This window comes from Periophthalmus magnuspinnatus, chromosome 2 (assembly GCF_009829125.3).
Source record: "Periophthalmus magnuspinnatus isolate fPerMag1 chromosome 2, fPerMag1.2.pri, whole genome shotgun sequence".
Lineage (NCBI taxonomy): Eukaryota > Metazoa > Chordata > Actinopteri > Gobiiformes > Gobiidae > Periophthalmus > Periophthalmus magnuspinnatus.
Genome location: NC_047127.1, coordinates 16,768,846 through 16,796,134, shown reverse-complemented (window position 1 = coordinate 16,796,134; position 27,289 = coordinate 16,768,846). Strand labels below are relative to the sequence as shown.

General features: G+C 44.5%; 1 protein-coding gene across 2 annotated transcripts; it reads right to left on the bottom strand.

The window, feature by feature from the left end:
* Window positions 1–268: 268 nt before the first annotated feature.
* Window positions 269–25,659, bottom strand: LOC117381272 (receptor-type tyrosine-protein phosphatase-like N). Of its 2 annotated transcripts, none has more exons than XM_055227832.1 (21): window positions 25,530–25,659; window positions 19,584–19,634; window positions 17,237–17,347; window positions 16,604–16,860; window positions 14,256–14,541; window positions 13,022–13,138; window positions 10,409–10,443; window positions 10,175–10,326; window positions 9,739–9,803; window positions 8,794–8,843; window positions 6,916–7,125; window positions 6,436–6,741; window positions 6,100–6,247; window positions 5,474–5,547; window positions 5,235–5,312; window positions 4,346–4,465; window positions 3,669–3,835; window positions 3,248–3,301; window positions 2,738–2,802; window positions 2,192–2,265; window positions 269–1,236 (listed from the first exon to the last, which is right to left on the bottom strand). In XM_055227832.1, exons 1-21 carry the CDS (start codon window positions 25,591–25,593, stop codon window positions 1,165–1,167), a joined length of 2,556 nt encoding a protein of 851 aa, XP_055083807.1. In that variant the 5' UTR covers window positions 25,594–25,659; the 3' UTR covers window positions 269–1,164. The 2 variants fall into 2 exon arrangements, with proteins under 2 accessions (XP_055083807.1, XP_055083808.1); XM_055227833.1 differs by having other exon boundaries at window positions 6,436–6,726.
* Window positions 25,660–27,289: the final 1,630 nt, after the last annotated feature.

Genomic DNA, 27,289 nt, shown 5'->3' with positions numbered 1-27,289 from the left:
ACACCTAATCTACATATAATGCATCAGATTTTGCTATAAATACACGCTGAAATTAAAAGTTTATTGAAAAAAATAAAGTATTAATTTGCTTCATTAATATGTGTAATTTAGGTTTAAAAAATGACAGATAATCTAACACCAAAGCACATTTTAAAATTAATAAAAGTAACAGAGACAAAATGTATATTTTTTCATATTTTAAATGTGTACACATTCCAGATGGTTGATCATTACTTTACTGAAGTCAGAGAAGACACAGGGCGTGATTGCAGCACTTAAACACAAAAAGTTTATTATTTTAAGTTTCACAACTTACAAAATAGACATCTTTTTATAGAATAGAATAGCTTTAAATTTATTTTTAGCTTATTTTTTTCATTTGCAAGAACAATTACATTCAACACGGACACAGGGGGAGTAGAGACAACCATCTTAAAGCACTAAATATCTTCAGATTCACTTTAGTGTTAAGAAAAGGAGGCAACAGGAGGTAGGAAAGGAGAGAGGAGACGAGGAGGAAAGGAGACGAGGAGGAAAGGGAGGGAACATGAAGCTTATTCTGGTCAATGTGTTTTAAATTCATGCTTGTCTTATTTGAGTAAACTTTGTGGCTATAGGCAGTGGGTTAAAGGGACAGAGCTGTAAACAGGAGTCATGACAAAGCCTGAAACACAGGAAACACTGGAGAGAATAGACCTGATTTAGACACGGTTTAGTCCTGCTTCAGTCCCACTTCAGTCCCGCTTTAGTTCCTGCTTTAGTCCAATTTTAGTCCCAAAATTATTTCTGATTGAATCCTAGTTTAGATCTTGGTTTGTCTTCATTAGAGTTTTATATTTTTCTGTCTTTTTAAACCTGGTTTAGATACTGTATTAGTAGCAGTAGTTGCAGTAGTAGTAGAAGTAGTAGTTGTAGTAGTAGTGGTTGTAATAGTAGTAGTAGTAGCAGTAGTAGTAGTGTGTTTCAGTGTACTCCTGTGGCTCTTGCTTTGCCTTTAGGACAAACACATTGTTAAAGCATTATAGATGTTAGTTGTTGTGTTTTTAGTTGAAGGCCTCATTTCACAGGATCCTCCTCAGTTAAAATGCTGTGATTTTGGGGTCAGCCATCTTGTTTTGGCTACAAAGACGCATAGGGACACAGAATTTAAGCAGGGGTCAGAGGTCACTGAGGAAGAGCTTTCAAAATGGCGTTCACTTCCTCAGCCACGGCTGTCAGAGCGAATTCAAACTGGTCCTGGAAGAACAAGAAATATAAAATAAAGACAGGTGACAAAGACAAGTAAGTTGTATTTTTTGTTTATTGTTCAGGAAATTAGCTTTAAGTGTCTACGGTTTGGCAAAGGACCAGATCACAATGTCAAATATATGCTCTGTAACATGGAAGTATATATATATCGCTTTAACTATATCAGACACAAAATTACAGTACATTTTGACACTGGTGGGGTAGCCAAAAACTGCACTGTAAGAAAATCCTTATTTTACATCTATTGGATATGTAATTTGAAGTGAATTTAATTAGAATAAAACATTAAACAAACAGAAGCGCCTTATGATTTTGTTGTGGGCTTATTGCCCCACAGCTCAGTCGCCTCGTGTTGGAGTTCATTTCAGTGAACGAGAAGACCTACACCTTTGGGTCAGGGACAGGTCTCTCACTGTTGTGTCAGCCTACGGGCCGAACAGCAATGCAGGACAAGATTGCGGACACAAGCGGCAGAAATGGGTTTCCTCCGCAGGGTGGCTGGGCACACCCTTAGGGATAGGATGACGAGCTCGGTCACAGCTCAGAGTAGATCTGCTGCTCCTACACATTGAGAGGAGCTAGCTGAGGTGGACGTCTCTCTAGGGAGGTGTTCCAGGCATGTCCCACTGGGAGGAGCCCGGGGAATGCGCAGGACACGCTGGAGGGACTATATCTCTCGGCTGGTCTGAGAATACCTTGGAGTCCCACCAGAGGAGCTGGAGGACAAGTCTGGGGTGAGGGACGTCTGAGAGTCCCTGCTCAGACTGCTGCCCCCACGACACAGCCCCAGATAAGAGGAAGAAAATGGATGGATGGACATTAAACAAGTTATTTTTCATTAAAAGTTATTTTTAAAGGAGAGACACAAAATGAGACAAATTACACCATATCTGTCAGATAGTTCTGAAGAGTTTGAAGAGTAGTTTTGGTTTGTGGTTCTGACCTTGGTGCGGACCATCCCAGGCCTCTGGTCTCGAACATGTTCCAGTGTTGCAGCGATGTCGATCTCCTTCACACCTGGAAGAGACAATAGCTTAAAGTCTAAACCAAGGTTTTTCTTTATGAGCCTGTATTCAGCGAAACCGTCTTTATCCACTCTTTAACCCTGCTCTAATGTGATGAAATGTTCCGCAATGGGGCTTTAACCCTGCTCTAATGTGATGAAATGTTCTGCAATGGGGCTTTAACCCTGCTCTAATGTGATGAAATGTTCCGCAATGGGGCTTTAACCCTGCTCTAATGTGATAAAAGTCCATTCACCTTCATCTGGTGATTACATCACTCATATTTCCTACAGATCTTGTCATGTAGCAGCTGTTGTTTTGAGCCTGATTTGAACCTGTCCCTGTCTCTCTGCAATAATCAGTAAATGAATAAACCTGTTTCCTTTGGTATCAATGATCAATAAATCAATGAACCCGTTTCCTTTGGTGTCGTCCAAATAAAATTTACAAATAAGACATATGTTTTTTTAAAAATCTCAGCTCACCTTTGGCCATGCGGTTTAGAACCATATCGATGAGGACGTAGGTCCCTGTGCGTCCGGTTCCATCACTGAAACACCAACACGACAGGGTCAGAAACAACACAGGAACACGACAGGGTCAGAAACAACACAGCAACATGACAGTGTCAGACACACCACAAGAACACAAAATTGTCAGAAACACCACAGTAATGACAGTGTTAGAAACAGCACAGTAATAACAGGGTCAGAAACAGGAACAGTCACAGTATATACAAGTTTTTTTTAAAAACAAGGCTCAAACCTTTTTATACAAATCAGTGCATGGTTAATATGTGAAGCACTATTGATCTGTTTTTATTTGTTTGTATGTTTCTCATTTTACACTTGTTATTTATTGTCTTGTTTTTATCCTGTGAAGCGCTTTGAAATACACTGTGAAATACTGCAATGAGCACAGAGTTTACCGTACGAGTCTGGCCTCTAGTGGTCATCTAAGACACTACAAAAATACAGCATTGTGACGTGTCTCACCTGCAGTGCACGATGATGGGGCAGGAGCGTCCTCTGTAGCATTTATTCACTTTTCTGAAATGCAAGAACATGATCAAAATGTATTTCAAATATTGTGTTATATTTTAGTGCATCATTCGTTCATTTCACATGTAGAACACATTTATACTGTAAAGGTAAATGTAAAACAATTCACAAACGATTCACAAATAGTTCATGAAATAGAAATATTTTAATGAATAAAACTGTAAAAAAAAAAAAAAAATTAAAAACAGCACCTGAATCCTTTCTCCACATAAGCAATGATTGGGCTTTTGTGGATATTCCAAAACAACATTCATTCCAACATAAACATCCAACAGTAAGTGATGGTCCTGTTAAGTCATCAGTAAAGTCAAGTCATTATTACATTTTTTTAAATACTGTGGTGTGTGTGCAGTACCGGCGAAAGTCCAGCAGGGGGCGACTGGACGTGGGAATGCCCTGTGCTGGCCAGCTCAGGAAGTGGAACTGCGTCAACGTCCGAGTCTCCTGCGTCTGCACGTTTTTCAGGTAAAAACTACGAACCAGGAAGTCATTACACCAGATGTGCTCTGACACCAAGTTCACCTGAAACACAGAGGAGAAGGAGGTCAGAGGAGCAGAGGAGAGGGTCAGAGGAGCAGAGGAGAGGGTCAGAGGGGAGGAGGAGAGGGTCAGAGGAGCGGGTCAGAGAAGCAAAGGAGAGGGTCAGAGGAGCAGAGTAGTGGGGCAGAGGAGCAGAGGAGAGGGGCAAAGGAGCAGAGGAGCAGAGGATGCAGAGGAGAGGGGCAGAGGAGAGGGTCAGAGGAGTAGAGGATGCAGAGGAGAGGGTCAGAGGATGCAGAAAAGCGGGTCAGAGGAGCAGAGGATGTAGAAAAGAGGGTCAGAGGAGCAGAGGATGCAGAAAAGAGGGTCAGAGGAGCAGAGGATGTAGAAAAGAGGGTCAGAGGAGCAGAGGATGCAGAAAAGAGGAGCAGAGGATGTAGAAAAGAGGGTCAGAGGAGCAGATGATGCAGAAAAGAGGGTCAGAGGAGCAGAGGATGCAGAGGAGGTGTTCAGAGGACCAGAGGATGCAGAGGAAAGGGTTGTGGGTTGTACTTCGTAGATGTGGTAGAGAGAGGAGCCTTCATCGGGCCAGTATCGGTCACACTGTTTCTCTCCGTCCTCGACCAAAGCGCTGAGCATCACAATCACTGTACAGCCGTGCTCCCACACCATCTGCATGGACATGAGGGTTTACAGGCTGTTTAACCTAAACCCTAACCTTAACCTAACACTAACTTTAACCTTGACCTAAACCTTAAACTAAAACATAACCTTAAACTAAATGCTAACCTTAACCTAAACCCTAACTTTAACCTATTTTAACCCACATCTGAACTTTAAACTATGTTGTGAGAGAGCATACAGATTTTAGTCCCCACAATGAGATACAGTTGAAACCAGAAGTTTACATACACTATGTAAAAATGCACAGATGCTTTTTTTTTCTCACTGTCTGACACGAAATCAGACTAGCCTTTTCCTGTTTTAGGTCACTTAGGATTAACAAAATTACTTCTATTTACTAAATTCCAGAATAACGAGACAAGTTATTTAGACAAGTTTCATGACTTTCTTTAGAGTCAGAAGTTCACATACAGTTTATTAATATTTGGTGCCATTGCCTTTAAACTGTGTGACATAGGTCAAACGTTTTGGATTTCCTTCCATAAGCTTCTCACAATAGTTGGCAGGAGTTTTGTCCCATTCCTCCAGACAAAACTGGGGGCCTAGGACACGCTCGAGGGACTATGTCTCTCGGCTGGCCTGAGAAGGCCTTGGGGTCCCAACGGAGGAGCTGGAGAACGTCTCTGGGGTGAGGGAAGTCTGGAAGTCCCTGCTTAGACTGCAGGGACTTCCCTGCAGTCTAAGCAGGACACAGTGTGTGTAAACTTCTGGTTTCAGGTGTAAATACTTGCCCACATAGTTTTAAATTTCCTTGTACCTGCCAGAAGTCAGAGATGGTGTGGGACAGAGGGCCCTGAGTGGCGATGTATGCAGGCATCCGAGGGTCGTGCTCAATCTGAACAGAACAAAATACAATCCAGAGCATATCCCCAGCTCAGTGCACGCAGTACTTTAGTAAACGCTCTACTTCAGTAAATGCAGTACTTTACTAAATGCAGTACTTTAGTCAATCTTACAATGGGGCTAGTTAAATAGAACAGGTAGAACAGGACTTACGATGGGGCTGGCATTGATGTAGTCGGAGCGTGAAGGGTTAATCTCAGCTTTGAGCTTCACTCTGGCATGGTCGTCTGCAAAAAGACAAGTCCATCAAAATACACAACAAATATGAAATAAATATACAAGAAAATGCACAACAAATATGAAATAAATATACAATAAAAAACACAACAAATATGAAATAAATATACAAGAAAATACACATTATAAGATGTGTGTGTAATCCCTGTCGTCTGGGTCTTTTACTGCACATTATGAGCATTATTAGGTTGGTCTGAGAGTCGGGAAGTGGCTCTTCTAATTGTTAGTGTTTCCATAGAGACGATATCGTCACCAGGAATCCAATAAATGAACGACAGACACATCAACAATAATAATGTGCTTTACAGTCTCATCAAAACCTCTCAAAGCTCCACACTGCAGTGATTACTCATCTATAAGGGCAGGGCGTCGGCTCTTTATGCAGAGAGTCGGCTCTTTTGGCAAGGATTTGCTCTTTTGGCAAGGAGTCAGCTCTTTTGCAGCTGTAATCTAATGTTATACTAAAGACATATATGTATCTATCAAATCTATAAATCAGATAAACTATAAATTGTTTATCGATTTTGCTCTTTTGCACTGACAGGGCAGGGAGTCTTGGCAGCGGTTCTTCTTGGCGTTGGCGTCGCTCTGAGCTGTTCCCATGGCGCTGGGCTCGGCCTGGTACGAGCACAGCGCCTGCCACTCCTGCAGAAGGCGGTCCTTGTTCCTCAAGTGGTCCTCCATGTACGCCTATGGGATAAAAAACCTGTTTCACTGCACTTTTCTCACCTCAAGATAGAAAAACAGACTGAGATCAGTCAGAAATACACTAAAACAGTAAAAAAAACAAAAATTAATGAAAAATATTGGAAATTGACAAAAATGTTTTAATATAATATGAGTTACAATGTGACCGGTAGGCTGAAGGTGGCACTCACCAGGATCATGTGACCCGTGCTGATGTCCATGTTGGCCTGTGCTGGCTCCTCGCACCAGGAGGGGGTGCTACTGTGCGAGCTGGGGCTGGCCTGAGCTCCTTCACTGAACTGAGAAGAAACACTGCTCACTCTGGAGTCAGCCCCGCCCGCCGCACCTCCATAAGCGCCACCCACTGCACCTCCATAAGCCCCAGCCACTGCTCCTCCACTGGCTCCTCCTCCGCTGGTTCCTCCCACAGCGCCTAAAGCCGCTGCCTCTAGCCGCCCGAACGCTCCTTTGGACGCCATGTGCTGACGACACAGGTCCTGTCAGTCAATGCACTGTCAATGTACTGTCTGTTTATTTTTTATATATATATATATATATATATATATATATATATATATATATATATATATACATATAAAATGTATATATATATATGTATACACAGAGGCTCTGCTCCTCTGTCTCTGCTCCTGTCTGCTCCTGTCTCTTACCTGATACTCCTGGTGGGTGAAGGTTCCTGCCTCTGGGCCTAAGCCCAGTTTTTTGGCTGCCAGGCGGTGGGCGTGGTGGCGGAGACAGGCTATCGTCATGGCAGCCACCAGAACGCTGCCGACGATGGCCATGACGACCAGCGTGACAAAGGCCCAGTGCGACCGCGGCTGCACCGGAGACGCCAATGGTAACGCCTTCCCAACATGCACCTGGGAAGAGAGATGTTTTTAGAAACTTGTGCCAAACTGAGGTGTCTGATTTTCACACCACAGAAGGAAATAAATGTGTGTAAACCATGTGTCACTCTCACAAGCAATTTCAAGTGTATTGATTTTCTTTTAGAACAAAACTAAACCTACTCATTTACAAAAAAAGTTAACTAACCCCAACTTTATAATAATAAAGTAATAAATAATTTAAAAGTTTAGGATTAGTGTTAGTTCAAAGGGCCCATATTGCACTATTCTCTGATTATTATGTTTCCTCTTCTCTCAAACTGAAAACACTCTGTTCCACCTTGTGATGTCATATGGTAATACAGGAAGTCCTCCGTTGTGTTTTTAAACTCCATAAACCTTCACTAGAATCATTTGGATAATTTCAGCTCTGGAATTACCTCTATCTCTACTGAACTAAAGGTAAAAGCTTCATGACTCCCGGTCTGTTTTTGAGGAGGGAGCAACATTTTAACAAGGTTTAAAATTCACATGAGTCCATCCATCCATCCATCCATTTTCTTCCGCTCATCCGGGGCCGGGTCGCGGGGGCAGCAGTCTAAGCAGGGACTCCCAGACTTCCCTCACCCCGGACACGTCCTCCAGCTCCTCCGGTGGGACCCCAAGGCGTTCCCAGGCCAGCCGAGAGACATAGTCCCTCCAGCGTGTCCTGGGTCTTCCCCGGGGCCTCCTCCCGGTGGGACATGCCCAGAACACCTCCCTAGGGAGGCGTCCAGGAGGCATCCTGAGCAGATGCCCGAGCCACCTCAGCTGGTTCCTCTCAACGTGTAGGAGCAGCGGCTCTACTCCGAGCTCCTCCCGTGTGACCGAGCTCCTCACCCTATCCCTAAGGGTGCGCCCGGCCACTCTGCGGAGGAAGCCCATTTCAGCCGCTTGTATCCGCGATCTTGTCCTTTTGGTCATTACCCAAAGCTCATGACCATAGGTGAGGGTAGGAACGTAGATTGACCGGTAAATCGAGAGCTTCGCCTTCCGGCTCAGCTCCTTCTTTACCACAACGGACCGATACAGCGACCGCATCACTGCAGACGCTGCACCGATCCGCCTGTCAATCTCACGCTCCATCCTTCCCTCACTCGTGAACAAGTCCACATGAGTCCATTTTGCATAATATAGGACTTTTAAAAGTGAATAATAATTTTCACAAACTGTATAAATTTATTCTAAATATTACCGACTATTTAAACTTTAGATAAAAATCTCATAAATGCACTTAAACGCTCAACTTATCACAGACAGCACGTCGTTAACTCTGCTGCCAGGGAAACAGCTCTGAGCTCATGGACCGTGGTCTGATTGTGGTCTGACAAAGATCCCACCGTCGCCATGGGAACAGGGGTGGCATCATTAACACAGATTACATTATGACATGCTTTGTTTACATCCGCCAATCAATACATTTAATCACTCAGGATTGTGTCAGGTCATTTCAATCTTCTTCCTCTAGATTTTCCTCTGTAGCAGCAGTAGTAGTATTATTACTGTAATAGTAGTACAAGCAGCAGCTGGAGCAGTAGCAGTAGTTGTAGTGGTAGTGGTAGAATAATATAGCAGTAATAGTAGCATTTGTAGCTTTAATAGTAGCAGTAACTGTAGTAGTTGTAGTAGTACTAGTAGTACAAGTAGTTGATGTGTTCTCACCGCTCCATCATCGTGCAGTTGGAGCTGTTCAGTAAAAGTCTTCTCCACAACTGAAACACACGACAGTCACATGTTACATAACCTTTAGAACACGGTAACATTTTGAATATTTAGTGATGATAAATGTAATAAACATGCTCACCTGCTTTATTTGGATATTTAGTTCGAAAAATGTAATAAACCTGCTCACCTGCTTTATTTGGATATTTAGTTTGATAAATTGTAATAAACTTGCTCTCCTATTTTACTGGAATATTTAGTTCAATAAATGTAACATACATGCTCACCTGTTTATTTGAATATTCAGTGTGATAAATGTAATATACGTGCTCACCTGCTTTATTTGGATATTTAGTTTTAAACGTGCTCACCTGCTTTATTTGAATATTTAGTTTGTTAAATGTAATAAAAGTGCTCACCTGCTTTATTGGAATATTTAATTTGATAAATGTAATAAACGCACTCACCTACTTTATTTGGATATTTAGTTTGATAAATGTAATAAACGTGCTCTCCTGCTTTATTGGAATAATTAGTTCGATAAATGTAACATACATGCTCACCTGTTTATTTGAATATTCAGTGTGATAAATGTAATATACGCGCTCACCTGCTTTATTTGGATATTTAGTTTGATAACTGTAATAAATATGTTTGCCTGCTTTATTTGAATATTTAGTTCGATAAATGTAATATACGTGCTCACCTGCTTTATTTGAATATTTAGTTTGTTAAATGTAATAAAAGTGCTCACCTGCTTTATTGGAATATTTAGTTCGATAAATGTAATAAAAGCACTCACCTGCTTTATTTGGATATTTAGTTTGATAAATGTAATAAACCTGCTCTCCTGCTTTATTGGAATATTTAGTTCGATAAATGTAACTTACATGCTCACCTGTTTATTTGAATATTCAATGTGATAAATGTAATATACACTCTCACCTGCTTTATTTGAGCTCGTCACGTTGTGAGAGTTGGGTTTGAATTTCAACGCAGGCTCCACTGCACTGAAGAGACATGCACACATTACATTCATAATATCCTTACTATTTCTTTTTGAATTTTGTTTATTAGCGTCTGAATATGGAGAGACAGTTCACATTGTGACATCATCAGGTGATAATCTAGGAAGTGACGGTCCACACACCTAAATAACTTCCTTCTAATCCTTTCTGCTCACCTTTACATTACAAAGGCCTTATAAACTTGAATTAAAATGCATTATAACAGACGCATAAAGGAGGGTGAGAAGCTATTGTTTTTAGACTCATTTGTCCTGCTTTACTCTTCCATACACCAGTAGAGGGCAGGTGAGGGCTGAATGACTTATATTCCATAGTACAAGCGACAGTAGAATAAATATTATATATGTGTGCACCTCTGGTCGTTCTCTCCATTGCGGGTCAACTCTGCCGTCTCAGGAGCCGTCTCAGGAGCCATCTCAGGAGCCGTTTCAGGAGCCATCTCAGGCACTTTTGCAGATTTAGAAGAAGAAATGCCAGATTTATACGACATGGAGGCCTCCGTGAACTAAAGACAGAAAAAAGACGGTAAAACAAGACTGAACAGATGAGATTCAAGTAGCAGTATTCATTTATTTTGGACAGGTCACCTTCTTTCCTGAACCCGCACTGTTTCCATATGTGTCTGAAAAACAAAAGCATAATTCAGACACTTTGAATTACACCTGTTTCAAATTCAGGCATTGAAAACTGTATTTTATAATTCCACTGCCTACGACAATGTTTATGTGGAGCAAATCAAAATGGACTTCAACATTAAAGGGCAAATATGACACTGTTCTGTTTAAAGGGCCCATATTACACTGTTTAAAGGGCCCACATTACACAGTTTAAAGGGCCCACATTACGCTGTTTAAAGGGCCCACATTACGCTGTTTAAAGGGCCCATATTACACTGTTTAAAAAGCCCACATTATGCTGTTTAAAGGGCCCATATAACACTATTTTGTTTAAAGGGCCCATATGACACTGTTTTGTTTAAAGGGCCCACATTACTCTATTCTCTGTTCATCTGTTCTAATGTTTCCTCATCATAAACAGACCTGGAGTTGTGTTTTGTTTCATTCACACATGTTTAACACACAAACCCTGCATATTTAAACTCCACACACCTTCAATAGAATCATCTGGATAATTTCAGCTTCATGACATCACAACAGAGTGGAACAGAATGGAACAGAGTGTTTTGAGCTTTGGAGATATAGAAAGTATTACTCAAACATGTGTCACTGAACAGAACTCCAGGTCTGTTTTTTCTCATTAAGCATTATAACATGGCTTAAACCCCACAAGTTTTGTGTAATATAGGACCTTTAATTTCATGAACACAAACATTTTTCACACATTCACTGACAGAGGATTGGCTATAAACCTCTCCACTTAAACACTGACCATTAGGACTAGATTTCAAACTGGATTAAGTGCATAGCATTTATTTATTTATGTATTCATTTATTCATTCATTCATTCATTGACACATCTGAAACAGTTCCAGCTCTGAGCTCACACTGCTTATGGTTTATACCCATCCATCCATCCATCCATCCATTTTCTTCCGCTTATCCGGAGCCGGGTCGCGGGGGCATCAGTCTAAGCAGGGACTCCCAGACTTCCCTCACCCCGGACACGTCCTCCAGCTCCTCCGGTGGGACCCCAAGGCGTTCCCAGGCCAGCCGAGAGACATAGTCCCTCCAGCGTGTCCTGGGTCTTCCCCGGGGCCTCCTCCCGGTGGGACATGCCCAGAACACCTCCCTAGGGAGGCGTCCAGGAGGCATCCTGAGCAGATGCCCGAGCCACCTCAACTGGTTCCTCTCAATGTGTAGGAGCAGCGGCTCTACTCCGAGCTCCTCCGGTGTGACCGAGCTCCTCACCCTATCCCTAAGGGTGCGCCCGGCCACTCTGCGGAGGAAGCCCATTTCAGCGGCTTGTATCCGCGATCTTGTCCTTTCGGTCATTACCCAGAGCTCATGACCATAGGTGAGGGTAGGAACGTAGATTGACCGGTAAATCGAGAGCTTCGCCTTCCGGCTCAGCTCCTTCTTTACCACAACGGACCGATACAGCGACCGCATCACTGCAGACGCTGCACCGATCCGCCTGTCAATCTCCCGCTCCATCCTTCCCTCACTCGTGAACAAGACCCCGAGATACTTGAACTCCTCCACTTGGGGCAGAGACTCACCACCCACCCGGAGAGAGCAAACCACCTTTTTCCGGTCGAGAACCATGGCCTCGGATTTGGAGGAGCTGATTCTCATCCCAGCCACTTCACACTCGGCTGCAAACCGCCCCAGTGCCTGCTGCAGGTCCTGGCTCGAAGAAGCCATCAGGACAACATCATCCGCAAACAGCAGAGATGAAATCCTGTGGTTCCCAAACCAGGCCCCCTCCGGCCCCTGGCTGCGCCTAGAAATTCTGTCCATAAATATAATGAACAGAACCGGTGACAAAGGGCAGCCCTGGTGGAGTCCAACATGCACCGGGAACAGGTCTGACTTACTGCCGGCAATGCGAACACAGCTCCTGCTCCGGTCATACAGGGACCGGACAGCCCTTTATACCCCTTTAGTAAAACCAAACTTTTACTAAAGCAAGTTCCTCATCATGATTTGGTGCATTCTTCTTTTCCTTCTGCCATCGCTGCCCTGGGACAGATTGGCAGAAAAGTGGCTGCCCACGGATTCGAACACCTCACAGTTTTCAGGTCATCCTGGCGAAGACTCACTCAAGATCTGGAGATGGTCCCACTGCTCCTGACGGGTTTAACCCAGAGACACTGAAGGATGGGTCAAATGCAGGTTTAACCCAGAGACACTGAAGGATGGGTCAAATGCAGGTATAACCCAGAGATATTGAACGATGGGTCAAATGCAGGTTTGACCCAAACACACTGAAGGATGGAACAAATGCAGGTTTAACCCAGATACTGGAGGACAGGTCAAATGCAGGTTTAACCCAGAGACGCTGAAGGATGGGTCAAATGCAGGTTTAACACAGACACACTGAAGGATGGGTCAAATGCAAGTTTAACCCAGAGACAGTGAAGGACGGGTCAATTACATGTATAACCCAGAGACAGTGAAGGATGGGTCAATTACAGGCATAACCCAGAGACACTGAAGGATGGGTCAAATGCAGGTTTAACCCGGAGACACTGAAGGATGGGTCAAATGCAGGTTTAACCCCAGTAGACTGTGTAGTACCTTTGAGCAGGCCATGGTAGGAGGAGTCCAGACTGAGCTGTTTGAGAGAAGACGGTAGATCTCTGTCTGACTCTGAGATGTAATCCAACAGAGAGGCCAGACTCTGCACTGGACCCTCTGTGAAACACACACAAATAAACATAAACACACAACACACACAACTCAGGTCTAATCCAGGATTAAACCAGGTCTAAACCCAGGACTAAACCAGGACTAAACCAGGACTAAGCCAGGACTAAATCAGGACTAAACCAGGACCAAGCCAGGACTAAGCCAGGACTAAACCAGGACTAAATCAGGACTAAACCACGACTAAACAAGGACTAAAGCAGGACTAAATCAGGACTGAACCAGGACTAAGCCAGGACTAAACCAGGACTATACCAGGACTAAGTCAGGACTAAACCAGGACTAAACCTGGACTAAACCAGGACCAAGCCAGGACTAAACCAGGACTAAATCAGGACTAAGCCAGCCTAAAACAGGTCTAAACCAGGACTAAGACAGGACTAAACAGGACTAAACTAGGGTCAAGCCAGGACTAAACCAGGACTAAATCAGGACTAAGCCAGCCTAAAACAGGTCTAAACCAGGACTAAGACAGGACTAAACAGGACTAAACTAGGGTCAAGCCAGGACTAAACCAGGACTAAACCAGGACTAAATCAGGACTAAGCCAAGACTAAACCAGGACTAAACCAGGACCAAGCCAGGACTAAACCAGGACTAAACCAGCACTAAACCAGGATTAAACCAGGACTAAGACACAACTAAACCACGACTAAACCAGTATTAATGATCAATAGTCGACAATTAGTGTCAAACATGTTTTCTTCTGTGGCTTTAGGATAGTTAATGCACCAATAAAGAAAAAAAGCTACCTGCTTGTCTTTATGGAATTATCCACAACATGGCATTAACCTGATGAACACAAACAGATAACACCATCGGGCCAAGTTACAGGTTAGATCTTTGAAGAGGTGAGCCCACCAAAAACGCCTGCATTTAAATAAATGCCAGATAATGCCATACAGTGGAACATTCTACGCAAAGCAATATCCCTAAGACAAGCAGATGGTGTAGCAACCTCCAGAAAATTTACATAGTGTCTAATTTTATAAATTAAAATTATAAAAAAAAAATAATAATTGTAACTGTAAATGTAAAAATAATAAGAAATGTAATAGTACTAGTAGTAATAATAGTAAAAATAGTAGTAGTATTTGTGTCTCACCATCAAAAGTTTGTTTTTGTGGTTTCTTGATTTTCTGCTGCCGTTTGGCCTGAGACACGAGGTCCTGACCATAATCCAGAGGAATGTCCAAGTTTGGGAAAAGCGTCCCTGTGTGGTGCGAAGAGGTGGAGGATGGGCGGCCCAAATAATAAGAGTCCAGGTCCTGGAGCAGCTGCTGGTCTGAGTCCAAAGACTGAGACCAGGACTTTGACTGGGTCAAGATCGGGTTTTGGTCCAAAGAGTTCAGGGAACGCTCCTCCTCGTCCTGGTATCCGAACTGCTGCTGCTGCAAATGAAAAAAGGACTGAATCGGCACTGAACCAGGACTGAACCCTGACTGAAACAGGACTGAAACAGGACTGAACCAGGACTGAACCAGGACTCAACTGGGACTCAATCAGGACTAAACCAGGACTGAACTGGTACTGAACCAGGACTGAACAAGAACAAATAAAAACAGAATTGAACCAAGGGTAAACCAGAATTAAACCAGGACTAAATTAGGATTAAATTGAGCCTAGACAGGGACTAAGTGATGAATAAACAGGGTTAAACAAGGGCCAAGTCTATACCAGGACAGAACCACGACTAAACCAGGCCTGACAAGTCATCATCCACAGTAACATTTAGTTGGTGAATTTTTAATCATAATAATTTAAAATGATAATTGTCTGAAGAATGTTTTCTATTGTTGCTCTAAAATGCACTGGTTTGTGCTGAAGAAACATTTCATGTTCCTTTCTCCTGATGTGTCCATCACTTGGTTCTGCAGTGGGCACAGTGTGTCTCCTTGGTATATGCCATATTTGGTGGTCTTGCCATTGGCCTCAATGGTGGTTTTACCACAACCTCATTGAGTTTGGAATCAAGGCTCTTAGAGTCCTGTTCATGTTGTACAGCTCTGGGCATTCAGTGATCCGTGTGTGGCATTGAGTTGTAGGCTTTCTTGTAATCAATCCAGGAGGTGCACAGGTTGGTCTGACGGGTTCTGCAGTCCTGGGCGACTGTTTCGATCTACCAGGAGCTGGTGTTTGGCTCCCCTGGTATCTTTGCCGATGCCCTTCTGTGCTGCGCTCATGTACTGATCTGTGTGCCCACTTATCTTAGCCGCGATGACGCCTGACATGAGCTTCTGTGTTGTGGAGAGACAGGTTTTCAACCAATGGATGGGACTGGACCCTTTGAGGAATCCTTCTGGATGAGGATCGTACACCCTTCGTTTAGCCATTCAGGGTGAGTCCCATCCCTTAGCAGTTGGTTCATTTGTGCTGCCAGACGCTCCTGGAGAGAAGTGAGTTTCATTAGCCAGTAGGTGTGGATCATGTCAGGGCCTGGTGCAGTCCAGCTTTTCATACCACTCTTTCTTGGGTGTCTGCCACTGTGATGGTGACTGGATGCTGTTCAGAGAGGTTGCTGTGGTCTTGTCTCAGAGCCACCACCCACTGTGCTTCGCTGTTATGTGATGCCTCCATCTCCCACATACCTTTCCTGTGCGGATCAGTTTCCAGCCTTGGTGGGTCTGCTCTGGTGTTATTACCCTGCCAATGAGCCTACAGTTTCACTGGTTGTGTTGTGAACAGAAGGTTTATTTGTCTGGCTTCATTGTCTCGTGTGTACCTCTTTAGGCGGCTGTCCAAGGCTTGGAGCCTTTGTTTGGCAGTTCCTAGTGTTTCAGGTATGGGCATCTGGCTGTACTTGTTTTTTCATTGCACCTCTCTGGGCCTCTGACACTCACTTCTCTCCACCCTACCTTGATTTTAGCCTCTAACCATCGTTTCTAATGGTGGGTATTGTTTCTCATGGCTGCCATGGTTGCTCTTATAGCCAAGCATCTGTAGGATTACTGCCCCTGAAGTATCAGTTCATTGTTTCTGTGATGGTTGAGGTAGGGATCGCTCTCAATGCTGCATTCACATCTTCTAGGAAACTTTCAGATGGTACTTCACTTAGCCTCTGTAACTGTCGTAGGGGCTACCTTGTGTTCATTCAGGCCATGATCTTATCTTTCAGGGGCTTCGCACCCAATCTCTAGTTAGGGAGTTGATGTTAACTCCCTTCTGACCTGGCGTCCTGGCTCCCCCTTGCCCCCCCAGCATTTGTGTTGTACCTTGTCAGTCTCAAGTTGTGATAGCAGTTGCCATTTGTGGATGTTGGAAGACTGAGCTACTAGTTGCTTAGCCGTAAGCTTGGACTGTGAGTTTCAAAGTAACCATTTTTGCCACATCCTGTTCATGTAACCCCTCTGACTCAGGTCACTGAAGTAGTAGCATTGAGACAGAGCCTTGTTCTCACATCTCGCATACTAGATACAGCCCATGGCCCACAGACTCACTGCACTGGTGCAATACCTGTTTGAAAGAGTACGGGTCCACAGATGACTGCGATGGATCTAAAATCATGTAGTCCACAAACTGCTGCATCAGCTGCTCATCCAGAGAGGCAGGAGACTGTGGCTCTGGACCAGGTCCAAGACCGAGACCAGGGCCAAGACCAGGACCAGGGAGGATCTGTTTGGCCCTCTCTATGGGCCCTTTCCCGGCTGTAGGGACTCTGCTCAGCTCTTGACTGATGACGGCTTGAGTCATGTCATCTCTCCACGTCAGACCTGATCACACACACGATAATAACACACATAAATACACAAATACACACACAAATGATAATAACACAGATAAATACACAAATAGACACAATAATAACACACATATACAAATACACACACAATACAAACACATGATTATAACACACATAAATAAACAAATACACACACAAATGATAATAACACAGATAAATACACAAATATACACACAATACACACACAAATGATAATAACACACGTAAATACACCAATACACACACAATACACACACAAATGATAGTAACATACATAAATATACAAATACACACAATACACACAATAAATACACATAAGTACACATATAAATACTACTGTCACATTTGAAACCATCAGCAATTTGAACCTTGTTCCATGAGATCCCTGAGGACCTGCTGCAGGCGCTGCAGGACCACACCTGAGACCTGGTACTGGACTGGGACCTGCTCCGGACTGTGGCACCAACCAAACAAACCATCTGGAGTGAGGACAGAGGGAGAGAAAGAGGAGAGAGGGATAGAAAGGAAAGACAGAGAGTGGGAGCAAGAAGAGAGAAAGAGAAAAGAGACAGAGAGAGAAGAGAGAGTAACAGAGAGAGAGAAAGCGGAGAGGGAGATGGAAAGAAAAGGCAGAGAGTGGGAGCAAGAAGAGAGAAAAAGAGAGTGAGACAAAGAATGAGTGTGGGAGAAATAAGAGAGAGTGTGGGAGAAAGAAGAGAGAGTAGAGAGAAATAGAGAGAGGAGAAAGAGACAGAGACAGAGACAGAGAAAGGGACAAAGGAAAAGAGAGTGTGGAAGAAGAAAGACAGAGAGAGAGAAAAGAGAGTAAGAGAAAGGAGAGAGAGAGAAAGAAAGAAAGAAAGAAAGAGAGAGAGATAAAGATAAGAGAGGAAGACAGAAAACAGAGAGTGTGGAAGAGAAAAAGAGAAGAGAGAGAGAGAAAGAAAGAAAGAGGAGAGAGTGTGGAAGAAAGAAGAGAGAGAAAGTGAGAGAAAGAGAAGAGAGAGGAAGAAAGAGAGGAGAGTAGAAGAAAGAGGAGAGAGAAAGAGAAGAGCGAGGAAGAAAGAGAGGAGAGAGTGTGGAAGAAAGAAGAGAGAGAGAAAGAGAAGAAAGAGGATGAAAGATAAGAGAGAGGGAGAGAGAGAGATAGAGAGGTATGAAAAGAGAGATGGTGATAGAGAGAGAAAAGGAGAGAAATAGCTATTAGAAACACATGTACAATACATGTCTATAACTTTGGTAATGTACACTACAGTTTATAGCAAAAGACAAAGTTAAATCTGTCAACTGGACAAATCATTGTAAGAGTAAAGACGTTTCCCTGCTCATCTAAGCCGCTTCTTCAGTTCTGAGCAGAATGTTGATGGCCACTGCCTTATATCTATCTGAGAGACTAACCACACTGAAACTGTAAACAGCTATTGTTTCCAGTTTTAACTGAAACCACCCTATTCAGCTGTATGTGATCAACACTACATACAATGGGTCTGAGGGGTACTCCTTCTTTGTGGATCTTTGGGAGGTCATAGATACAAGGAAAGGAGTCACCAGGATAGAGTCTGTAATACAGCTGTCTATCAATAGCTTCCTCCTTCTCCAGCTTCTGTAAACAGTCTATGATTTTCTTCTTGTACCCACTAGTAGGGTCTCATTTCAGCAATTCAAAGATGGTGGTGTCACTGAGGAGGCTGTTCACTTTAGCCTCGTAATCAGATGAGTTCAGGATCACGGTGCATCTCCTTTTGTCAGCTGGCAAAATGTTTTCTACACTGCAGTTTACAATAATGTACTTCTTCACACTTGTACACATTCAAACTTGTACACTTCCTCTACCTTTCTCAGTATATAGTTCTAATGTTGTGTTTTCTCTCGTATCCCTCTGTCTTTCTCAGTATATAGTTCTTGTGCGCGTGGCCCGTGGGCAGCAGCAGGGATGACTCATCCCTCTCAAATAAACTCAAGGGAAAGCCGGAGTGATGTCATGGTTCCCATGGCGACGGACAACCCAGCCGCGCTCCCATTGGTTGGATTCGTATGCTCGCTGGGCTCTGACTGGAGCATTCAGAAGCACAGTGTTGTTTACCTTTCCTCCCTCCATCTTTTCATCTCTCCTCTTTTCTTTCATCCTTCTGTTTTTCTCAGTGAAACGCCTCTGGCCTCAGGTTCACGCCACACATAGAGACAGGAGGAACACTGCACTAACAATACTTCTACTGCAACTACTACTACAACTATACTACTATGACTACAGCTAATACTATTACTGCTACTACAACAACTATATTATGACTACAGCTAATATTACAACGATTACTGCTTCTACTGCTACTGATATAACTACTATTACTAGTGCTACTATAACTATACACTAACAATACTTCTACTGCAACTACTACTACTATACTACTATGACTACAACTAATACTATTACTGCTACTGCAACTGCCACGCAATTGATTTTGCATAGGTTTAGGTAAAGATTTTTTGGGAGTTTTTTTTTTGCCTTAATTAAGTGATTGATTTAGTCCTTGTTTAGGCTTAGTTCAGACCATCATTAGTCCTGGTTAATTCTGCTTTAGTCCTGGTTTAGTCCTAGTTTAGAACACTGTGGTCTCCTTCTTTCCTTCCTTTTCTAATCAAATAAACAGTCACTGGAGTCTATGTTGGCCACACAGAACTAAACAGGACCACACACACACACAGACAGACTCTTACCATCGCTGCAGATCTGCTCTCGGGCGCACAGCGTCTTCTCAAACAAACATCCTGAAAACACACAGACTTGGTTTAATCCTGGTTTAGTCCTGGTTTAGACTTGGTTTAGTCCTGGTTTAAACCTAGTTATGTCCTGGGGTAGTCTACTTGCAGGTTTAGTCCCAGTTTAGTTCCGGTTAAGTTCTAGTCCTGGTTTAGTACTGGTATAGACTTGGTTTAGTTCTGCCTTACAACTGGTTTGAGCCAGTTAAGTCCTGGCACAGTCTAGTCCCAATTTAGTCCTGGTTTAATCCTTGCTTAGTCCTTGTTTAGTCCTGGTTTGGTCCTGGTTTGAGCCTAGTTAAGTCTCAGTGTAGTCTAGTTTCAGGTTTAGTCCCAGTTTAGTTCCAGTTAAGTTCTAGTCCTGGTTTAATGCTGGTATAGGCCTAGTTTAGACCCAGTATAGCTTTGGTTTAGTCCTACTTTAGACCTGGTTCAAGCTTATTAAGTCCTGGTGTAGTGTAGTTTAGTCTTGGTTTGGTCCTGGTTTGGTCCTGCTGTAGTCATGTGCATGTGTGTACTACTCTGAGTTTAATCTTGTTTTAGCCCTGGCTTTGTTTCGGTTCGACTAAATTTGATGCTGGTTTAGTTCTGTTTTAAATCAGGTTTGCAGCCTGTTTAAAATAGCTATGTTTTCTTAGATGTCTGACCTATAGCATGTGAAAATGTGATGCACATTTGTTTGGCAAATGACTTTACACTTATTTACCCAGGAAGCTGTTTTCATTGCATTATTAATGGACTGTTTTTATTGTCTTTTTCTATCACAGATTCTGCAGCTTCATTAGCCCAGAACATGAGTCCTGTCTCCAACACAAAACTACAGCAATTAGACAATAAAGGTGGCATTTTGAAAGAGCAGAGCAGAAATGGAGATGAGAATGATACAGAGGCACAGAGAATGTGACATTTCAAAAGAATATCCTCTCTTTAATACCCCACAGAAGTCAAATACCCCCTCTTTAATCCCCCATGGAAGTCAAATACCCCTTTATCAATACCCCATAGGAAAAAAAATCTATAAGAAAAAATCTAATTGAAAATCGTAATTGATCAAATGAAAAAAAAAAGTGTGATACTTTTATGGTATATCGACCGGGCAAATGAGACCAGGCTCTCTCTCTCACTAAAGAGAGCTTTGACTAGAGAGGTTTAGTGCATATGGAACAGGTTTTACTTAATCCAGGCTCGGTCCCATGTTTAGTCCAGGATTTAAGGAGCAGAAAATCCCAGAAGAGTCCATGGACCAGTCCTGATCCGGCTTAAATCCAGGACTCATTCCTCCATATCCCAGATCAGAGCTGGTTTAGTCTCAGCACAATCCCTTCAGCAGAATTCAGCCTGTCTGAGCCCACTCTCAACTCTCTCCCCTTTTGCTTTCTCTCTCTCACTCTCTTTTCCTCTATCATCCTTCATCTCCTATTCTCTCTTTCCTCCTCTGTTTCCTCTCTATCTTTCCTCCTTTGTTTCCTCGCTCTCTCATCTCTTCATCCTCTCTTTCACTATAATTTCTCCCTCTCTTATTTTTTCCTCTTCTCCTTTTCTTTCTCCCTCTCTCCTCTGCCCCTCTTCTCATTTTCACTCTCTCCATCCTCTCTCGAAGTATTTAACAGACCACTTTTCTGTCTGCTTTGGTACAATTGCACCAAACCCACAAATGGCTGAGGACACAGCGGATTTATGAAGCAAAATTGCACCGAATCCTGTTCTGGAGTACAGGCTCCTTGTTTAATCCTGGTTTAGGCCTGGTTCAGACCCGGTTTAGTTCTGGTTTAGTTCCTTTCTTTCTTTCTTAATTCTTTATTTGTCAGGGACCATGTACAAATTAATTAATCTTACAAAAGAAAGGATGATTTGTACCAGATTTAGCTCCTGCTACTTTCTATCTGCAGTCCCTAGGCAGGTGAACACACATTAAAATACACGTTAAAATACACATTTCAATATGATTACATTAGTTGTGGTTCATACCTTGTTTAGACCTGGTTCAGACCTGGTTTGATCCTGGCTTGACCCAAGTAAAATTCTGTTTAGTCAAGTTTCAGATTTAGTCCCAGTTTATCCATCCATCCATTTTCTTCCGCTTATTCGGGGCAGCAGTCTAAGCGCTAAGCAGGGACTCCCAGACTTCCCCCACCCCAGACACGTCCTCCGGCTTCTCCGGTGGGACCCCAAGGCGTTTCGTAGTCCAGTCTGTCCAGAGACATAGTCCCTCCAGCATGTCCTGGGTCTTTCCCGGGACCTCCTCCTGGTAGGACATGCCCAGAGCACCAGGCATCCTGAACAGATGCCCGAACCACCTCAGCTGGCTCCTCTTAATGTGGAGGAGTAGTGGCTCTACTCTGAGCTCCTCCCGTGTGGCTGAGTTCCTCACCCTATCTCTAAGGGAGCATCTGGCCACCCTGCGGAGGAAACTCATTTAACCGCTTGTATCTGCGATCTTGTCCTTTCGGTCATTAGTCAATGCTCATGACCATAGGTGAGGGCAGGACCAAAGACCTAAACCAGGACCAAACCAGGACTAAACCAGGACTTAACTAGATACCATAGGTGAGGGTAGGAACGTAGATCAATACAGTCCAATACAGCCACAGCATCACTGCAAATGCTTCAGCGATCCGCCTGTCAATCTCACACTCCATCCTTCCTTCACTTGTGAACACGACCCTGCGATACTCATCCAGTTCTGATCCAACAAAATGTTGCAGGAGTGAAGACGGTGAAGGTGTCAGAGTTTGTACTGAAGTTGGTGGGAATCACAGCTGTGGATTTAACTAAGGTAACTTCTACAGACAAATCCACGGCTGTACCATGGGCTCACCGGTCTCTCCTATCATGCCTAACTTATACATGGAACAATTTGAGCAGGAGGCATTGGCCTCATTTTCAGGCTCCACCCACACATTGCTATCAATATGTGGATGACAACTGGACTAAAATCAAAATTCAAGATCTCGAACCCTTTACTGCACATTTTAATGCTGTGGATCCAAACATCAAGTTCACAGAAGAGGCCAAGGAGAACAAACTGGCCTTCTTAGATTGTGCAGTACCTACAGGAGAGGACTGGTGTCTCCGGGTAGAAGTCTTCAGGAAACCCACACACACACTGACCAATACCCGTTGTTTGATTCACACCATCCACTGCGGCACAAACTCAGAGTTACCCGTACTCTACAACACAGAGCTGAAGTGGTGCCCACAAACACAGAGGGAAAAGTGAAGGAGGAACAACACGTGGAGAAAGCCCTCTCTGCTTGTGGATATCCAGAATTGGCCTTTAATAGATCTAAGAGAGCTAAAAAACAGGCCAACAGGGAATCTGAACCTAGAAGGAAATGTGTAATGTCTGAAAAATGTCAGAGAATTTTCACACAGTTTGAGATTTGGGTCTATTTCAAACCTACAAACACTTTAAAAGAGAAACTGGTTCATCCAAAGGACAAAAGCCTGAGCCACAAACAAAGTAATGTAGTCTACTCCATTCAGTGTAGTGAACAGTGCATTGAGAGTTATATTGGAGAAACTAAACACCACTCCATAAGAGAATGTACCAACACCATCAGGAGAGCTCCTCTGGACCCCAGGCTGCTGTACATCTCCATCGCAAAGACACTAATCACTCCTTTGAAGATAGTGGGGTTCAGGTCTTAGCCAGAGAAAAGAAAAGGTTTGAGAGGGGAGTTAAATAAGCTATTTCTGTTAGGAAAGACAATCCTTCCTTGAAAAGGAATGAGGGCTTTAGACATCATCTGTGCCCCATCTGTAACTCCATCCTCAGACCCAAAGCAAACAGAGGAAACAAAGATAAAAATAGAGCTAGCCAGGATGCTAATAGGTGTGAAAACACTCATCAATCACCAGCTTGAATAACTATGCTGAGCAGGACTCAGGGATAGTGCACACTTAGGGTAGCACAATGACCTAGTCTACAAATAGAAACTGTAAACAAAAGCTGTTTTGAGTTTCAGTGTAGTTAGCTCCTCCCTTCAGACAGCAGTAAACTGACCAGAACTGAAGAAGCAGCTTGGATGAGCAGCCAAATGTCTTCACTCCTACAAAATTCTGTCCAGTTGACAGATTTTATTTTTCTTTTGCACTCCTGTCCTTGACACAAGGACTCACCATTCACCCAGAGAGGGCGCCGCCTTTTTCTGGTCGCGGCTGATTCTCATCCCAGCCATTTCACACTTGGCTGCAAACTGCCCCAGTGCCTGCTACAGGTCCTGGCTCAATGAAGCCATCAGGACAACATCATCAGCAAACAGCAGAGATGAGATCCTGTGGCTCCCGAACTGGACCCCCTCCGTCCCCTGTACCCGACCCCCTCCGGCCCCTGGCTCTGCCTAGAAATTCTGTCCATAAATACAATGAACAGAACTGGTGACAAAGGGCAGCCACAAGGGACACTGCCGAATGCCTTCTCCAGATTCACAAAGCACATGCAGACTGTGGCAAACTCCCTTGAACCCTCAAGGACCCGATGGAGACTATAGTGCTGGTCCAGTGTTCCATGACCGAGATGAAAACTTTAGTGCTGGTTTAGACCTGATCTAGCCCTGGTTTAGTCCTGGTTTAGACACGGTTAAGACCTGATCTAGCCCTGGTTTAGTCCTGGTTTAGACCTGGTTTAGACCTGATCTCGCCCTGGTTTAGTCCTGGTTTAGACCTGGTTTAGACCTGATCTCGCCCTGGTTTAGACCTGGTTTAGACCTGATCTAGCCCTGGTTTAGGCCTCTGCTTTGAACGCTTAAATCCAGGTTCAAGGCAGTTCTGCTGGGCATATGACTGAAAGGTTTTGATTCTGCACTCTTCTCTTTTCTGAATCCTGGTTGGTAATTCTGTAGGTTACGCCTGTCATCTTTTTCTCTCTTCACTGAGACTCCTCCATCTTTTCCCCTTTTGCTCTGTCACTTCACATCTGAACCCAGCCATCTGATCTGACTCACGGCTCTGCCCCTCACACGTCTGTGTCTGCTCCTCCAGGCCCCTCTGTCCTGTGTACAATGTCCACACACACACACGCATGTACAGGTGAAGTGTCCCTGTCACACACATGTACAGGTGAAGTGTCCCTGTCACACACACATGTACAGGTGAAGTGTCCCTGTCACACACACATGTACAGGTGAAGTGTCCCTGTCACACACACATGTACAGGTGAAGTGTCCCTGTCACATACACACACGTACAGGTGAAGTCTCCCTGTCACACACACGTACAGGTGAAGTGTTCCTGTCTCTCTCTCTCTCTCTCACACACACACACACACACACACACACCCCTACAGGTGAAGTGTCCCTGTCACACACATGTACAGGTGAAGTCTCCCTGTCTCACACACACGTACAGGTGAAGTGTCCCTGTCACACACACATATGTACAGGTGAAGTCTCCCTGTCACACACACACACGTACAGGTGAAGTGTCCCTGTCACACACATGTACAGGTGAAGTGTCCCTGTTACACACACACATGTACAAGTGAAGTGCCCCTGTCACACACACACGTACAGGTGAATTGTCCCTGTCACACACACACACATGTACAGGTGAAGTTACTGTTTAGTCCTGTATTAGTCCCAGTTTGGTCCTGGTTTAGTCCTGATTCAGTCCTGGTTTAGTCCTAGTTTAATCCTGGTTTAGTCCTGGTTTAGTCCCGGTTTAGCTTGGTAAGTCTCGTAATAAACATAACCATTAAAAAGAAAAACAAAAAACTTGACTTCATATAAAGCTTCATATTAAATATTCTTATCTCCATAGAAACCCCCCATAGATGCAGTGACGTCAAGCCGCAGTCGTGATTCACCGCTTGCAGTTATCCAAACGGAAGTGCGTCTTTAGTCTGTCTGTTGTTTAAAAAAAACCAAAACAAAACAAACAAAAAACTCAAAATAATTAACTGACCGTGTTTGGAGCACGAGGCGGAGAGCACGAGGCACAGGGCCGCCCAGAGCCGCGAGGACCACATGGACGACGGGAAAGAGGAGAGACTAGGATCTCTCCATCACCAGCAGTGACAGCGCCGATCTGACACAGAGAAAAAAGAGGAGAGAGAGAACGAGGGAACACCGCTCCACACGGCCGCGCGCACGGCAGAGGGGGACGTGCGCAGGCACAGAGGGGAGGGGGCGGTCAAGGCTTCAAACTACTGCGTCTGTCAAAGAAAAAACATGCGAGAGAACAGGCAGTGCAAGCAAGTCTGCATTGGAACAGGCAAATAGGCAGTACAAGCAAGTCTGCACTGGCACAGACAGTGCAAGCAAGTCTGCCTGTTCAGTCTGCGCTGGAACAGGCAGACACAGGCAGTACAAGCAAGTCTGCACTGACATGGGCAGTGCAAGCAGGTCTGCGCTGACATGGGCAGTGCAAGCAGGTCTGCGCTGACACAGGCAGATCAAGCAAGTCTGTACTGACACAGGCAGTACAAGCAATTCTGTGCAGACACAGGCAGTGGAAGCAAGTCTGAGCTGACACAGGCAGAGCAAGCAAGTCTGTGCTGACAGGGGCAGTGTAAGAAAGTCTGGGCTGACACGGGCCATGTAAGCAAGTCTGCACTGACACAGGCAGTACAGGTAAGTCTGCTCTGACACTGGCAGCATAAGCAAGTCTGCCCTGACACGGGCAGTGTAAGCAAGTCTGTGCTGACACGGACAGGACAGGTAAGTCTGCTCTGACACAGGCAGTGTAAGCAAGTCTGCGCTAACACTGGCAGTGCAAGCAAGTCTGCGCTAACACTGGCAGTGTAAGCAAGTCTGCGCTAACATGGGCAGCACAGGTAAGTCTGCTCTGACACAGGCAGAGTAAGCAAGTCTGCGCTGACACAGGCAAGCAAGTCTGTGCTGACACAGGCAGAGCAAGCAAGTCTGTGCTGACACAGGCAGAGCAAGCAAGTCTACGCTGACGCGGGCAGTACAAGCAACTGCGCTGACATGGGCAGCACAGGTATGTCTGCTCTGACACAGGCAGAGTAAGCAAGTCTGCACTGACAAAGGCAGAGCAAGCAAGTCTGTACTGACACAGGCAGAGCAAGCAAGTCTACGCTGACACGGGCAGTACAAGCATCTGTGCTGACATGGGCAGCACAGGTAAGTCTGCTCTGACACAGGCAGAGTAAGCAAGTCTGCGCTGACACAGGCAGAGCAAGCAAGTCTGCGCTGACACAGGCAGAGCAAGCAAGTCTGTGCTGACACAGGCAGAGCAAGCAAGTCTACGCTGACACGGGCAGTACAAGCATCTGTGCTGACACGGGCAGCACAGGTAAGTCTGCTCTGACACAGGCAGAGTAAGCAAGTCTGCGCTGACACAGGCAGAGCAAGCAAGTCTGTGCTGACACAGGCAGAGCAAGCAAGTCTGTGCTGACACAGGCAGAGCAAGCAAGTCTACGCTGACACGGGCAGTACAAGCAAGTCTGCGCTGACACAGGCAGAGCAGTCAAGTCTGTGCTGACACAGGCAGTACAAGCACGTCTGCACTGACACAGGCAGAGCAAGCCAGTTTGTGCTGTTACAGGCAGTGCAAGCAAGTCTGCGCTGACACAGGCAGAGCAAGCAAATCTGCGCTGACATGGGCAGTACGAGCCACTCTGCCCTGACACAGGCAGTGTAAGCAACTCTGCACTGACACAGGCAAAGCAAGCAAGTCTGCGCTGACACGGACAGTACAGG